Consider the following 18129-nt stretch of genomic DNA (forward strand, 5'->3'; position numbering starts at 1 on the left):
AGTAAAGGTTGTCTCACACTGGATGCATGCATCTAGGACGAAGAGTAGGGAAATAAAAGTACATGTAGTTGTGTCTATAATTCCCTCATTTCTTGGTACTATGTTTAGTATGACAGCACATGAATATTTGTTCAACCAATGCCATCCATGGTTATGACCTATGTGTATTTTAATAGAATTTTATTCAACTCACAAGTAGACCTAGTGAAAATATTTTTACTTGTTTTAAGCTTTTTATTTTTCCTTTTTTAGCATCAGAACATTGCCATTGTGGGATGAATACAATTATGTTTGTGTCATAAAATGTGATTGTGTCAAAAATAAACAAAGCCACCATCTTCTTAAACAGAATGCCTTTTTTCCAAAATCTTTATTATTTTAGAAATGGTATTTTCGGTGAATTGATTTATTACAGTAATAACAATGTATTTACCTCAAATTTAACAAAAATCATCAAACATATACAATATTAAGAAAATGTCACTATAAATACACACTGTATAAATGAGCTGTATTCTGAGCTTTTTGTGTTGGGAATGTGTTGTGCATGAACAGTAGAATCATGTCAGTGAATCACTTGGGGTGATATATGAGGCAGTGTAAATAATATATTATCACAGACTTGACTTTGTTGAATTTGGCAGTGTTTGTTGGCCAGTGCAAGATTTTTGCCTGGAAATCTGATATTATTGTGTCATAATTCTGGTACAATAAAAAGTTTACATGGTGTTTCAATAATAGCATGAATAAAAAAGAATATAAATAATACTACCACTAACAATATTATCATGCCAAAAACCCCGAGAACAGCACGTATTGCCTGGAATGAAAACAAAAATTGATTAGTACAGATTAGTGTATTATACCATTACCTGGAATAAAAGATTAGACAAGTATAGTAATGCAGGTGAAGAGTACTATGAAGGGGACTGAAGTCTTGTGCTTAAAATGTGAATAAATAAGTTAAAAAACTAATTTGGTTTCTCTTGTGTATCCCCTGTATAAGGAGTGTAAAGCCCAGGTTATGATATGGAAGCAGAGAATGAAACCATCACTCCAAATGGTACGGCACTGAACTCTGAAAATGAGAAAATATGGCATGAAAATCCATGCCTGCAAACAACAAATTTTTGTGACTACAAAATAATACAGGGTTATTCAAAATGGTCTAAATACTTTCAGGTGATAGTAAGACATGTTTGCATTGTGATTAGGTACTTCATGATAACACAGGTATGTATGGAAACAGCAGCTCGGGAAGTTTTTTTTGCTACATTGATCTCCAGCAACAAGGCTACCAGTCCAATGGAGAAGGCGTTTTGTGCAATTAATGCTGAAATTGCAAGAGCTCCATTGCACTTCCTAGTGATGTCAAAGAGTTCTCAGACACAGACCATTAGGATGCTGGCTTTATCGTGCATCAGATGGCAATCTCCCATTGCTGGCATGGGCACCGTGTCCTCCCATACCTGACTCCCTGTGAGATTTACCTGGGGGGGATTTACAAGAAAGACACTGTTTACACACTTCCACTTTCCCACAACAGTGCTGACTTATGAGGATGTATCAAGACAGCTGTGGCTGATTCTGATATGGACACTAGGGGGAGTGTGAGCAGAACTGGACTGTAGAGTGGATGTGTGCTATGCAGGTTCTGGTTAACTCATTGAACATTTGTGAACATGGCACAAAGAACTTCTTCAATCATTGTTTTCCTAAATATAAACATACAGCACCTAACCTCAATACAAACATTTTTACAATCACTTGAATGTGTCTTGATCTTTTTGAGTAACTCTCTACGCTGGAGAAATCTCAATCAAAAACTAAGATTAACTTCTCATAGCTAGGGTTTACAGTCATGTAAAATTGTGTGAATGGCATTTTGGTCACCCTTTGGCTGCAAAATTTTTTATTTGTAAAATCCAGTATTACAGTTTGACTTTGTGGCTATTATGAAGGAAAACAATTGTGCTTTAGCTCACGTCAAAATCTAAAAATCATCTGATGTGACATAGAAGCTGCTTTCATCATAATGTGTTCCTGATTACCATGTATTTTGTGTATTGCACTTTTTGAATTGCAGTGTAAATATGTTGCTCACATTCTGGCCAATTTTTGCTTCATCCATAATATTGGGTTGAGTAAATAACTCCATACTTGTTTTATCTAAAAACAAAGATGATGTGACTTACCAAACGAAAGTGCTGGCAGGTTGATAGACACACAAACATACACACAAAATTCAAGCTTTTGCAACCAACGGTTGCTTCATCAGGAAAGAGGGAAGGAGAGGGAAAGATGAAAGGATGTGGGTTTTAAGGGAGAGGGTGAGGAGTCATTCCAATCCCGGGAGCGGAAAGACTTACCTTAGGGGGAGAAAAGGACAGGTCAAGACCACCTGTAGGTGATCTTGGGACAGGTATACACTTGAACACACACACATATCCATCCGCATATACACAGACACAAGCAGACATTTGTTTTATATAAAACAGAAGCTCATTTAATCACATGTTGTTCTGTGAACTCATATACATTTTAAAAATCTCAGTGTTAACTGCTTGATTTTATTGTGTTATAAGTATATTGCTCATATTCAACTTTATTTTTGTTCAATCAATTTTTCATACATTCTTGCATTTAAGGGAGAAATCCACTTAACACCTTTTGATAGAAATTGTATTCAACTTTATTAAATCTTGTCATGGAATGAGTATGTAATTCAGCATTGAATAGTGTTGGTTTTTGCACTGAGTACTCGTATGCTTTGTAGTCTTAGTGGCAGAGAATGTAGTTGTTGTTTCAGGAACCATCAGGTAGCAAAATATTCTAAACTGAAGTGCTTGTTTGTATATGGGATTGTATGTTGTATAGAATTCACTAGTAGGCCTACATCCAGTGCTGAAAGCATGCTTTTAAATTTTCAGTTGTGTGGGAGGATGATTTTAGTACATTAATTTCTGCTGAAATGTGTGATTTGTAGTATCACTATGACTACAGAGCATACTCAGTGACAAGAAGCCACACCATTTAAAGGAGAATTACATACTCATTATGTGTCAAGATGTAATAATGTTGAATACTAATTCTGTCACAATCTGCTAACATGGAGTTGTCCATTAACTGAGAGGAACCATGAAAAATGGATGTGAACAAAAATAAAAAAAGAACACAAACAACTCACTTACAATGCATTTAAATCAAGCAATTTTGTAAGCAGGGACAAAATACCTGAGTCCACAGGACACCATGTGATCAAACCAACTGCCGTTTTATATGAAACAAAAACAAATATGCAATCATTTACTCCACTTAGTATAATGGATGTGAGGAAAAACATATTTACATTGCAATTCAAAGAGTGCAATACCCAGAAGAAGTCATAATCAGGAGCACAATCTGATGAGACCAGCTTCTGTTAATTGTTGCTGCTGTTGTTGTGGTCTTCAGTCCTGAGACTGATTTGATGCAGCTCTCCATGCTACTCTATCCTGTGCAAGCTTCTTCATTTCCAAGCATCTACTGCAACCTACATCCTTCCTAATCTGCTTAGTGTATACATCTCTTGGTCTCCCTCTATGATTCATACCACCCACACTGCCCTCCAATACTGAATTGGTGGTCCCTTGATGCCTCAGAACATGTCCTACCAACCAACCCCTTCTTCTAGTCAAGTTGTGCCACAAATTTCTCTTCTCCCCAATTTTATTCAGTACCTCCTCACTAGTTACATGATCTACCCATCAAATTTTCAGCATTCTTCTGTAGCACCACGTTTTGAAAGCTTCTATTCTCTTCTTTTCTAAACATTTATCATCCATGTTTCACTTCCATACATGGGCTACACTCCATACAAATACTTTCAGAAAATACTTCCTGACACTTAAATCTATAATCAATGATAACAAATTTCTCTTCTTAAGAAACACTTTCCTTGCCATTGCCAGTCTATTTTTTATATTCTCTCTACTTCGACCATCATCAGTTATTTTGCTCCCCAAATAGCAAAACTCGTCTACTACTTTAAGTGTGTCATTTCCTTACCTAATTCCCTCAGCATCACCCAATTTAATTTGACTACATTCCATTATTCTCGTTTTGCTTTTGTTGATGTTCATCTTATATCCTCCTTTCAAAACACTGTCCATTCCGTTCAGCTGCTTTTCCAGGTCCTTAGCTGTCTCTGACAGAATTACACTGTCATCGGCAAACCTCAAAGTTTTTATGAAACAAAAATAAATATGGAAGACTTTAAATCATCCAATAAGAAAAGAAGATGATGAAGGATTGGTAAATCTGCAGCACTCAAAGCAGCCTGGCAGCAAACTAAGGTCATGTTGCCAGAAGTCCCTGTATGAATTCCACACCCTAAGTTACACTACTGATGCAGCTTAATTCAACGAACTCCACACTTGCCAATACTTCCCCCCTCCCACTGTTGACAAGCAGAAGCACTCTGTGTAAATAGCTAAAGATGAGATTGCAGTCAACAGTAACTCTTAATCTGCAATACCTTCCTCCATTGCACCAAGATTGGATATTGGTGACTTGTTTATATAATTATGCAATTAGTTTGTGTTTGTAGTGCTACAAACTGGAGGAACAAAGGAAGAACTCAGTGGATGCCAATAACTGATGTCAACAGAGTTTAAATCTGAAGTCTTCTAAGATGTTTGTGGAATGGTGCTGGACATTTAGAGTCATCAGCAAGTGTTTTGGGACTAACTCTGAGTAAGCTTTCCATTAAAATTGTTTTCTGATCCTACATGCACAAATGCAGTTACATAGAACTTTGAGACTGAAACATTTCAGAAGAGACATTAGGTTTGAGTACATAAAAGAGTTCATAATATTGAACCACACTAGAAACTTTATCGAGACAATGTCAAGAGATGAGTGGATGACTTTTTTTGTATTTCTACACCAGCTATAATGATTGCACCAATGCCTTAATCACAATTTAAAAGCAAGTAGTTCACTGTTATTGCTGTCCATCACCAATAGGAGCCCACAACAAACTATACAATAGCCAAAGAAATTGGGTCACGAGTTTCAAATGATGCTATGCTGTAATAAGAAAATTTATTTTGAACGTGGTTTGGTAGGTGAAACTAATATGAAACCACAACAAAATAGTAATAATAAAGTTATAACTCATGTTGTTATCACTCCAGATGATTAAACTCTTTTTTTATCAATGCTGCAAACTCTAAATCCTTACATCCTCATAAGAGGAGCTTGACACCCGTGCCGAAACCTAATTCGCATTCTGCTTACCAACTTGCAATTGGAGAAAAGTGGAAGTACGTGATGAAATTAAATTAACAGAAAATTAAATGGCTCTAGATTAGTGATTAGAGATACATGGACTTGATATCATTACTTTTCTGTGCATATATAAACTAGATGTTTATTAGTGGTGTTCTTCCGGAATGCCTAATTAAGACAGTAGTCATTCCATTTCACAAAAATGGTTATAAATCTTGCACTAAAAATTACTGTTCAATTTTTTATGGTACCTGTTTTCTCCAAAATAATCAAATATAGTACACAAAACCAAATTTGCACACATTTCTCAAAACACGATGTACTGGCTAATCAACAGTATTGTTTTGAGTTGCGGTTATCAACAGTTAAAGCCATTGAAAATTTCTTTTGTGCAACACTCTTTTGAATCCCAACTGTTTGCTAGAGCTACACAAGTGGACATGAGCAAGGCATTTGACTTTGTAGACCTCAGAATAATACTGGAGAAACTATGGTGTTATGACATTAGGGATCTGAAACTCACTCTCATTAAATACTATCTCAGTAACGGGAAACAAATTGTGGTCTGCAATTATTAAAAATCACAGTCTCTGAGTGTTACTAGAGGTGTACCCCAAAGATCAGTACTTGGACCACTACTGTTTATAATATTAATACACTCCTGGAAATGGAAAAAAGAACACATTGACACTGGTGTGTCACACCCACCACACTTGCTCCGGACACTGCGAGAGGGCTGTACAAGCAATGATCACACGCACGGCACAGCGGACACACCAGGAACCGCGGTGTTGGCCGTCGAATGGCGCTAGCTGCGCAGCATTTGTGCACCGCCGCCGTCAGTGTCAGCCAGTTTGCCGTGGCATACGGAGCTCCATCGCAGCCTTTAACACTGGTAGCATGCCGCGACAGTGTGGACGTGAACCGTATGTGCAGTTGACGGACTTTGAGCGAGGGCGTATAGTGGGCATGCGGGAGGCCAGGTGGACGTACCGCCGAATTGCTCAACACGTGGGGCGTGAGGTCTCCACAGTACATCGATGTTGTCGCCAGTGGTCGGCGGAAGGTGCACGTGCCCGTCAACCTGGGACCGGACTGCAGCGACGCACGGATGCACGCCAAGACCGTAGGATCCTACGCAGTGCCGTAGGGGACCGCACCGCCACTTCCCAGCAAATTAGGGACACTGTTGCTCCTGGGGTATCGGCGAGGACCATTCGCAACCGTCTCCATGAAGCTGGGCTACGGTCCCGCACACCGTTAGGCCGTCTTCCGCTCACGCCCCAACATCGTGCAGCCCGCCTCCAGTGGTGTCGCGACAGGCGTGAATGGAGGGACGAATGGAGACGTGTCGTCTTCAGCGATGAGAGTCGCTTCTGCCTTGGTGCCAATGATGGTCGTATGTGTGTTTGGCGCCATGCAGGTGAGCGCCACAATCAGGACTGCATACGACCGAGGCACACAGGGCCAACACCCGGCATCATGGTGTGGGGAGCGATCTCCTACACTGGCCGTACGCCACTGGTGATCGTCGAGGGGACACTGAATAGTGCACGGTACATCCAAACCGTCATTGAACCCATCGTTCTACCATTCCTAGACCGGCAAGGGAACTTGCTGTTCCAACAGGACAATGCACGTCCGCATGTATCCCGTGCCACCCAACATGCTCTAGAAGGTGTAAGTCAACTACCCTGGCCAGCAAGATCTCCAGATCTGTCCCCCATTGAGCATGTTTGGGACTGGATGAAGCGTCGTCTCACGCGGTCTGCACGTCCAGCACGAACGCTGGTCCAACTGAGGCGCCAGGTGGAAATGGCATGGCAAGCCATTCCACAGGACTACATCCAGCATCTCTATGATCGTCTCCATGGGAGAATAGCAGCCTGCATTGCTGCGAAAGGTGGATATACACTGTACTAGTGCCGACATTGTGCATGCTCTGTTGCCTGTGTCTATGTGCCTGTGGTTCTGTCAGTGTGATCATGTGATGTATCTGACCCCAGGAATGTGTCAATAAAGTTTCCCCTTCCTGGGACAATGAATTCATGGTGTTCTTATTTCAATTTCCAGGAGTGTAAATCACCTGTGCAGCAACATGCTTGCTTTATGCAGATGATACTGCTTTCATAAATTCTGGAAAGGACATAAATAAACTAAAGACGCAAAGTAAAGATTACCTCAGGTTATTCAAAATGTTGTTTGAAGCCAATGAGTTAGCTGTTAACTATGAAAAGAATGTAGATATTTCTTGCAGCCTTATTTTTTTTCATTTTGTGCAGTGTTGATCTCGAGTCACATAGACTACAGATCTCAAAAGCTTTCTCCAAAAATTACACACATCACTTTCTTAAAAAGAGGTTAATAACTCCTATTGTGCCTTATTTAATTGCCAACTAAGATATGGCTTTCTTTGATGGAGTAATTCTCCAGGAGCCAGGAAAATTTTTATTTGGCAGAAGAAAGCCATAGGAGCATCTCTGAAATTACAAAAAGTAACATCCATGGAGACTAAAGAATTACTGATAATGACAGTCCCATCTCTTTTTAGATGCAGTTGCCTTTGGTACTTAAAAAAATCCTTAGGCAGTTTGTACATAATGATAATAATCATCAAACATTATAGACAGACTTACCTTCTACTTGACTTTAAAAAAATGCAAATACGAAAAAGGCTAAGGCTTTTCAGCACATTGCTTGTGCATGTACGTGCTGATTTTCTTATTTCACTCAAAAATGGCTAAAAGGGAACATGTTTTATCCTCTTGACACTTTCAAGATGAGTCCTGAGCCTCACTCGGGCTATAACCCATAACTATAGATGCCATATCTCCTGAACTATGAACTGTGTGTCGTACAGTGCTATAATTTTGTGTGTACATTCAGTATTATATGTGGATACTGTCTGCAAAATGTGTTGTGGGTAGAATTACTACTAAATAAGTAATAAATTGAAATGCATTCTGGTGATACTCAGGCTTCATTTCGGAAATGTTAAAGAATTTTAAAACTGTTAAAAAGTTGACCTGCTTTACTAAATAATTCATAATAGTGTTTGCTTGTAACTTATTTTTATGCATTTTTATCCCTTCTGGTATTTTTCTTATGTATATAATGAATATACAAGTAACTAAATAATGTTAGCAAATGTTTTACTATTAACCACACTGGGAAATTTTTGTGTGCCATATTTCTTTTACTGTGTGAACCTCAATAAGCAACTTACCTATATTTAGAGCCATATCTAACTATCAATCATGTGGAGAAATCTTTGTATATAACGTATGTTGTTTTATTATGTATGTACTTACATTACATGTACTTCAGTTACGTGTAGTATGGTGGGGTAGTGTACATAAGTATGTTTCCTAATATGTCAATAATACTTTATAAAACCTCTTGTACATTACTCATTATGGCATCAATTGCATGCAAATACTTAAAGATAGATGACTCAATAAATAAATATACTTGCCAGAAACTATAGTAGAATTGATGATTCCCAACTTTTGTGACTTGAAAATTTTATATTATTATCTTTAAATAAGAATGATTGCAGGAGATATAATACACCAACATCCTCTTTGCATTTGAAGAATATGTGGCAAATCTTCAAAGAGTAAATAAACTTAATGATGGGAAGATTGAAGGAAGAGTTGTGTTGAAAACTAATTTAAAAGCAAGGAAAAGTACATCTGCTTATTAAGTGACAAAGAATTCGAGCAATAATTGATCTCAAATTTATGTGTTATTGTTGATACTTTTTATTCATGTATAATGAATAAATGTTTTGAATAACTATTTTTATTTGTTATTCAAGAATAATAATTTTTATCTGTTTTCATTACTCATCATTTGAGTAAAATTTACAAAATTCCAGTGGTAAGGGAAATGCAATGTTTATGTTCACACAGGAAATTTGCAGCTTATGTGCAAGTGTATGCAAGTGTCTGGCAGATGACTGAGCTAATGTCTGTGGCTATATTGTCGTGCACTCACGCTCACTAGCACACTTGCATGGTTGTTGACAAGAACTGACTCGGCTGTGCTATAAGACAAGATGGTCATCTTTGGCAACTTCTGCCATGGTATGCAAAGTTTATTCGTGCTATACCTTGCACACTACAGCCACATGCATGCCACTTAGATCTGCCTGCTACCACATAACTCTATACACATTAACCAAGACTAAACTGAATAAACAGTTGTAAACTCATTCCACATCGTTTTGATATGAGAATCATTCAAATGATCTATGGAGCATGTAACTAACTAACTAGCTTACTTACTTATATATGCCAGTAGTCTGCTGATTTTTCAAGAACAATATGAGATGTAGCTGACAGGACAACTGTATTCTTGGACAAACTTTGTGCATGAATCCGAGAGGATGAACAAATTTGCCTTTGTTCCATTTACTGACTTAATGTAAGACCAAAACTGCTTTGGATTTTCTGTCAAGTCAGTAGATGGAATATTACTTTCAAATTCATTGAAAGCTTCATGCAGGACTCTCCTTACACAAATTTTGGTGTTATTCAGTTTTTATGTGTCTATGAGGCTTTGGCTACATTTAAATTTGAAGCTCTAGTTGCTTTTGTAGCAGCTTTCTAATATGTCTGTTGAACCACAGCAGATCTTCTTTATCCCTCCCAACTTTTCTCAGCACATATTTATATAAAGTGCTTTCAACTGTACTCTTGAAATTTACCCATTGATACTAAACATTTTTAGTGCTGGAGATGAGATTTTCATGCTGACCACTCAGGTAATCTGAAATCTGTTTCCTATTGTCTTGCTAGGGAGGGAGACCTTCCAACCTTTCTTTGTAGTCATATTCAAAGCCATATGCTTATGGCCTTACAGTCACTGATTCCATGTTCTACACTGAGTTCTCATCTGTTTGTTGCCAACAGATCTGTGCTGTTACCTTCGCAGTTCAGTTGTCTGATTAACTGTTCTAGGTGATTTTCAGGTAAAGCATTTAGAACAGTTTCACTAGAGTTTCTTTCCCTGCTAGCCACCCTAATCACTTGAGTCTCCCAGTCTGTAGGTGATAAGTTGACATCTCCACCTAACACTACAACATGGCCAAGAATTTTTTTGTAAAATATTCTCCAGGTTCCCCCTAAATGTTCTGGCACTACAGCTCAAGAGACAAGTGGTTTATTAAGGCATTGACTGACCATGTTTGAATTACATTTAATACTCACTTTACACATTTGGAATCTGTGCTAATCTCACTAGATATTACCATATTTTTTATCACTAGTAACATGCCTGCATTTTTCTACAATATATATTCTACTTGGAGTTTAGAATGTATTGTTAGTAATAGCTGGTTTCAGCCAACTTTCTGTCCCAAGTGTTATGGGGGCATTATTACCATTTATAAGCAAGACTAGTTCTGGGATACTTGCACAGATGCTCCTGCAGTTAACTAATACTAGATTCATATTTTCTTTCTCTGATCTGCCATGAACAATGTTACTCTCTTTAATTAACGAGGATAGAATTCTTTCCTGTCTGAATTCAGAATATATCTTATTGGGCCTGCAGAGGGATTCCTCTATTCTAAAACGGCCAGATGTACATATCAGACATACTCCACTGCCCTACTAACTGCTTCCTGCATGTAGTGCATGCCTGATCTATTAAGGGGCTCCTACAATTCTCCATCCATTAGTGGAAGTCAACATACCTGCCTTCAAGGTCATCACAGAATTGTCTGAGCCGCTGGTTGGAGCCTTTCACTCAGCTCCAAACCAGAGGATCATGACTAGTTTTGGGAATAATGCTGCAAAATGTTAGCTCTGCTTGTACCCAACAAGCAAGGCTAACTGTCTTCACCAAAGCTGCCAGATGCCTGTAAGAATGTGGGACGGACTCTGAACCCAGGGAGCAGGTGTAATTTGTGTTGACATGAGCCACAATTTGCAGCCAGATAGATCCAGTGTGCTCAATCGCTGCTGGCAGAGCCCTCTCCGTATGTCATGATGTGGCCCTCTGCCAAGCAGACATAGTGGATACTGTGAAACATAGCAAGCTGGAATTTAAGCTGCTGTGTCTCCTGCTCCCCAGAATATCTATTCTTCCATTCTATATCTAATACAGCTGCACACATAATAGGCACTTTGTGCAGGAATGTGTAAAATTAATATTTATACAAAGTCTCATTTAAGCATATAACTCATTTTCTTACATTTAGCTTCCTGATTACAATGATGCACTTACTTAAACTAGAAGTCTAAGTAATTAAAAGGTCTAGGTAATGGAATTTATCATGATGATATAGGTAATCAAATAACTGAAATGAGGAACATCTTACCCAAGATCATTCCCAACTCTCCTAAAGTGGTGTTCAATTGCCAAACCAACCTCCACAACATCCTGGTCCATCCCTAAGCGACTCCAAATCCCACCCAGATGCAAGACCTGCCCAATATACCCAGCCAGCTCGTCCTATTCCAGTCCTGTCACAGGCTTATCCTACACCATTACAGGCCGGGCCAGCTGTGAAAGCAGCGTGTCATTACATCAGCTCTCCTACAATCATTGCACAGTTTTACATTGGTGTGACTATCATCCAGCTGTCCACCAGGATAAATGGCCACTGCCAAACCATGGCCAAGAGCAAAGTAGACCACCATGTGGCACAACATGCAGCTGGACATAATGTGCTTGATTCAGCCTAGGCTATCTGGATCCTCTTCTCCACCATCAGCTTTTCTGAAATGCACAGATGGGAGTTATCCTTAAAACAATATCTCCTTTCCCAAAATTATCCCAGCCTCAACCTACAGGAACCTCCTGTCCCCACACCTTCCACTCAGAAGTTTCTAACCCCTCTGTCCTATCACCTCATCCCTATGCATGTTCCATGACCTTCAGTGTTCACCGATCACTGCCAATGTAACCGCCCGACTTTCCTGTTCCCTGCTCTTCTCGTTTTCTATGCCCCATTGTCCTCCCCTCCTCCCCCTCCCTCCCTGCCCCACCACAGCCTCTTGACACTGCAGTTGGTGGCAGTCTTGTCAGATCTCCATCTACACCACTTTTATCTCTCCCCACCCATACTCTGCTCTCTCTTCTCTTCCCCCACCCCCTCCAGATTGTTGCTTTCATTCAGTGTGACAGTTACATTCTGGACTGAGCTGCCAGAAGCGGTAGACATGTGGGCATGAGGTGTGCTTGCTTGTGCGAATGAATGTGTTTGTGTTTTTCGTTCTCCAGGAGGCTTTGGCTGAAAGCTAAATATGTAAGTCTCGTCATTGTGTCTGTTTGCAACTCAATATGTAATCTTTATGGTAAGTCACAATCTATCCTTTTCCTTTTATTGTGGATACGTATGTGCTGTATAATATATTAAAGCTATTTGGAGGATACTATTAATTCTTCACTTGCAGAAGTTTTTGGGAGTAAAATGCAGTATATTTTTAAAACTAGTTACATACATGGTGGACAAATAAGCCGTGCTTTGTCAGTCATGCACTACCTTGCACCCTGAATTGTAAGAAGGTCATCTACCATGGAACACATGATATTTTGCAAACAAATTGGGTTGCTTTAATATCTCAATAATTTTTCTTGCCTTGGAAATGGAAATTTTTATTTGCCAGTAGCTTCTACTTCAAAATGGTTTTAACTTGTAACTGTTTTTTTCTACGCCGCATTGTCCTCCCCTCCTCCCCCTCCCTCCCCGCCCCACCACATCCTCTTGACACTACAGCTGGTGGCAGTCTTGTCTGATAATTGGTATGTAGTAGATCAAAGATGTAACACACAGGCTATTAAATACATATTGACAAGATTTTTTTAATTGAAATCTTTTTAAATTTGAATAGAACACACACTCCTAGGTTTCTGATCATGATGCACCTTGAAACACATTTCGATATTAGGAAAGTTTATTTTTTCAGAGTAATTTTTGTATTTTCAGAACAAGACCATGTTGCATGTAAAGAGAATGCTGTCAGTTCAAAATGAAGTAGGAAAATATATGAAACATCTGTTATAGGGCTGGTAAGAAGTGAAAGACTGAAAAGTGTTCCTAGGTACAACTCTCTCCCCTACTAATTCTGCATCTTTCTTGGCTTTACTTTTGCTTCTGATTTTATTTTTCATTTTTGCAATGTTTGTTTTCTTTGATTTTACTGTGTTTTGCCAGATTCATGCTTTCAATCTTAGAATCTGTTTCTTCATGGCCTGACTCTTTTGCTGCTTTCCAGGAAAAAAAAATTACAGGAGAAAGATGGAGGATCCAGAGTATGAGAAAGAGATAAGAGTAGGTTCTAGTGGCTGAGTTTGGATAGAGTAGAAAAGTAGCACGGGGAGTCTGAGGATTTCCTGATTTGCAGCCTGTACCATTGCTAGATTCCAATTTGTTGGTCAAAAGTTTTGGTTCATAATTTTATGTTGCTGGAAAGTTCTCACTTGAACAAACCAAGAAATCTGGGGTTGGAAGGAAAAATCCAAATGGTATAGGTTAGCAAGTGGGTCCTACCCTCATCAAAGGCAAGGCAGCTGTGTAAGAAACCACTCTTTTTACCAAATTCACTGCACTCAATCTTAATATGATCAGGAACAGATTATCCACCTGAGTGATTGGCCACCTTCAAACTGTAGCAATTGGCCACCTACACCACATGGTACAGACATGATGTTCAACATGATATGGTAGACTTCAGTCTCTGCTTTACAGCCTACACCACTGTTGCAGATACAAATGCTCTCTTTAACATATTCTTCATTCCCCAAGACCATTGGCCTCAGTCTCTGCTGCCCCTTGCTTCTTTCACCCCACTGCCCCTCCTCCTCTCCTATTTCCATCCCATTTCACACACCATCCTCACACCCTTTTGCGTTCCTACCCCCATCCTTCCTCTTCAACCACAAGTGTGGTTTGATAAGCATGATAAAAAAGCAAGAAAAAATGTTTTTTCATAAATAACTCACCTTACCTGTCAACAAAGTCTCCTTTGATGGATATACACTTGATTAACTTGGTACACCATCAAAAAAATAGGTTCTCTCAAACTCCTCAAAATACTCATTGACTGCAACTATCAGTTCTCATTTGACAAAAATTTCTTCCCATCAAGCAAACGTTTTAAGTTATTGAACAGGAAGCAGTCACTTGGGGATAAGTCTGATGAACAGGGCAAATGAGGAACCAATTAACTGCCCAGTTCATACACTTACCCCATTGTTATAACTGATGTGTGGGATGGCGCATTATCGTGGTGAAAGACGGCTTTTTTGTGTGCCACCCTTGGTCTTTCATCAGTTAATGCTAGTTCAGACAATCCAACAATGAAGCATAATTGGGTGCAGTTATGATTCTGCCTTTTTCAGGTCATCTATAAGGAGTAGTCCTTGGGAGTCCCAAAAAAACAGTGGGCATCACCTTACTGCTGACAAAATGGTCTTTGCCTTCTTCGGTGTAATTTTACTAGACTTTGTCCATTGTTTTGACTGCTGTTTTGGCTCTGGTGTGTAATAATGGATTGTTTCAACAACAGTCACAAATCAGGACAAAAAGTCTTGTGGAGTGAGATTAAACATCACCAGACATTGTGTCAAAATGTGCCGGATGCTTTTTTTGGTTGTTTGTGAGCAATCATGGCACCCACCAAGCACACAGCTTTTTCATAACCAATTCTCCATGCAGGATACTGTGCACTTGCTCAGTTAAGGTGCCTACAGTCTCAACAATCTCATAGTCTTTATTCAGCAATCTTACTGTACCATATAACGGATTTTGAAAATGGCCTCCTTGGTGTTGACCTCAACTGGAAAGCTGGAGCACACTTCAGTTCTTGTTAAGCCTTATTTAAAATCATTGATCTAAAAGTAAATGGTCTTCAATGATGGCACAGAGTCTGCCTGAACTTTGCCCAATTCTGATTTGATTTGTGCAGTAGTCCAACTGTTCAAATGAAAATGTTTAATAACAGCACAAAACTCAGTTTTTTTCCATTTTCAGTTGCAGTAGACATACTGAAAAATTTAGGTAGCTCTCTTCAATGAACTGTGTGTGGTACATTTTAAAATTCTTTATATGATCTTTGGAATAGTCAAGATTACCAACCATGAAAGTCCAACAAAAATGATTCATTCTTTCATGGAAATTTACTAGACTTATCAAACCACCCTCACAGAACTTTTTCTTATCTTTCTCTCTAGACCTTTGAGCTTTTGCCTGTAGTCTCGCTTATTCTTGTGTTCCATGCCAGCACTGTCTTCCCTGATGTCCTCCTGCTTTGTTCTTTCTCTTCCTTCACTCACTGCCCCTCCTCTTCAGTCCATGCCTTTCCATTTGCTCCCATTTAAAGTAAACAGTTTTCTCACTATTTTGTATCCTTGTGTCCATAGCTCAACTCCATTTCTCTTTAATAAGAATTGATCCATACTCTAATACATATTATATTGCATGCTTGGTATTCATGCAGATAATGTCATTTGTTGCAGACATAAACTACTGAATTCAGTCAGTTATATCACAAACACACAAATTTTCTTGATGTAATTGTTTCATAGTATCTCCCCTTGATAAAATTTAGATTATAGCATTGAAAAGTTACACTGGAACCAGTCATGTGATTATATGAAGTGGGAAAGTCAAGAGAGATCAGTTGTAGATGAAGAAAGCTGCAGGCTATTATGAAACTAGTAAAAACTGCAAAAGTGTATTTTATTTAGGTGAGAGGCAGCTTATAAAAAGCTTGCAGATTCCTCTTTGCAACACTGATTAAGTGTATCATTCCCACATAAAGCTGTAATAATAATGGAGGTCAATTGTGCCCAATTTGTCATGTCCTGTAGTGGAATGTAGTCTGTTCAATTTGTGTACCAATACTGCATTATAAAGACAATATCTAATTATCTCAGGAAATCTTCTCATAAAATTTCAAGCATCAGTCATCATGCAGTATTTTAGTGTTGCTGTAAAACTTCTCGTGTAGCAATTATCCTCTCTTTCATCCTTGTACATTGGTTCCACAGGGATGATGAAAATATTGGTGCAATCACAGTAAGTATAGGAACTTATATTTAATTAATTACAAGGGGAAAAATCAATAAGCAGTGAGATTGGAAAATATGCTCCACAGTGGTCTCCACTGTGATTTGTAAAGTGTGCTTATAGGTTTAGTGAAGGAAGAGTTGATTATGGAAAGGTAAGAAATACATTTTAAGGCTTACACTTTTTTGTTTCCATTCACCTTTGAAGTTCATTTAAGAGAAAGTCTGTAACAATGTTTCCAAATGTTCCACAGGTGCTTTTTTTGCTCTGTGAAAGTGTCTAGATTTTCACTATACTTCATTTAAATTAATTAGACACTGTTTTTTAACTATTGTATTTTTAATCTATTACCTTATCCTGCCAATATTTGTTCTTGAGGCACCAGGAGTATCCTTCACTAGTAAATGTAACTGATATGTACAGTGGAATCCATAGTTTGGGTATTATTTGGTAGAGTGCATTGTCAAATTTCTTCCTCAATAAGAATGATTTGTGGTTCATTAGATCTCGCATCTGAAATAATGGAATAAAAGAAATTCACTTTCATTTTAGACATATGTGTTTACTGAAGTTTACCAAAGCTGGATATTTTATACAAGTGTAACTTACTTCATAGTAATTGTACATTGCTAGATCACAGATTGCTTCTGCATCTTTGTTTCTTATCTCTGAATATTTAGGAAGAACTTTAGAGAAATCTTCATTGTACTGTTGCATCAAGTTGTCCAGGATTAAGCAATCTTCAAAACCCTGAAAAATATGACGATTTAAAATCAGTGTATGCAACAGAACAAAGTATTGTGTGCCTTAAATCAAACCAGAAATAATCCATGCAGTTAAAATTAATGACAAGAACTCGGTGACTATGAAGCAAGTGACTGCCCAGACCATAGGAAATTTATCACCATACTCTGCAAACCATGGCAGAATAGCACTAGTTGTGTGTCTTTCCAGATTGTTTTCTCGAAACACTGCAGTCTTGTTGGAGAACATGAGTACTGTGCAATGCTTGTGGCCCACAAGTATCTGGAAATTGGTTGCATGTGTATAATTAACAAAACAATAATGCCCTTAAAATCAGTGCCCTACCTTATAGAGAGCTAAATTAAGGAAAGAAATGCATATGCTTGTTGGAGGAATCATGTATCATTTTCTGAAATTATACAAGAAAACCACAGAACAATTTCTGAGGATGGCTGAATTGGGATGTCTAATGGACTAAATTTACACTTATTACCCATGTCTTATCCATTGGGCTACTCCAGGTTAACCTTCACAGTAAAAATCAAGCCATGCAGAACATTAACATCTTTGCGTTTGTCCATTTATAAACTGAGAGACGAGTTCTCAGACCTTTTGTCTATGTATTAGCAGCTTGACATCTTGCAGCTATCATCCATAGTAAAAAGAAATGAACACTGCATACCTTCTCCAGGTACTGTGCTTATAGATTTTCCATCAAACATAGAGATAGGATTCACTTGTGTAATTCTTATGCTTTTCTGATATTTTCTAGTATGTGGCAGTTCCAGTATTATAGTTGTCTTCATCATTGGCTGGGAATTCATTGAAATGTTGTTCTGAGAAATATTTAGTCGTAGTCTACAGTTGCAGAAGGGAAACCATTGGTGTTACATTAGGGTTCCTAAATTTGCTGAGCCATTCAAGAAACTGAGGCTCAGATCAAATGAAAACTGTAAGAGTTTCAGTGAGGTGTAATTATTTATGAAGATTTTACTAAACTATCATCTCACATAATTTGACTCATTTTTCTTTGATATATCAAAGCTTTTTCAAGCTTGATTTAGGGTAAGTTGTTAAACAAGAAATACAGA

At 38.4% G+C, this 18129-nt stretch overlaps 1 protein-coding gene across 1 annotated transcript in view; it reads right to left on the minus strand.

The window, feature by feature from the left end:
* Positions 1-288: 288 nt before the first annotated feature.
* Positions 289-18129, minus strand: part of LOC126187998 (kynurenine 3-monooxygenase-like) — a 183445-nt gene continuing 165604 nt past the window's right edge. Inside the window, exons 9-11 of the mRNA XM_049929407.1 lie at positions 16904-17044; positions 16646-16807; positions 289-820 (exon numbers count right to left, since the gene is read on the minus strand). Of these exons, the coding sequence (XP_049785364.1) occupies positions 695-820; positions 16646-16807; positions 16904-17044 (429 nt within the window). The 3' untranslated portion in view covers positions 289-694. The remainder of the gene's footprint in view (positions 821-16645; positions 16808-16903; positions 17045-18129) is intronic.

The sequence above is a fragment of the Schistocerca cancellata genome, chromosome 5, assembly GCF_023864275.1.
Source record: "Schistocerca cancellata isolate TAMUIC-IGC-003103 chromosome 5, iqSchCanc2.1, whole genome shotgun sequence".
Lineage (NCBI taxonomy): Eukaryota > Metazoa > Arthropoda > Insecta > Orthoptera > Acrididae > Schistocerca > Schistocerca cancellata.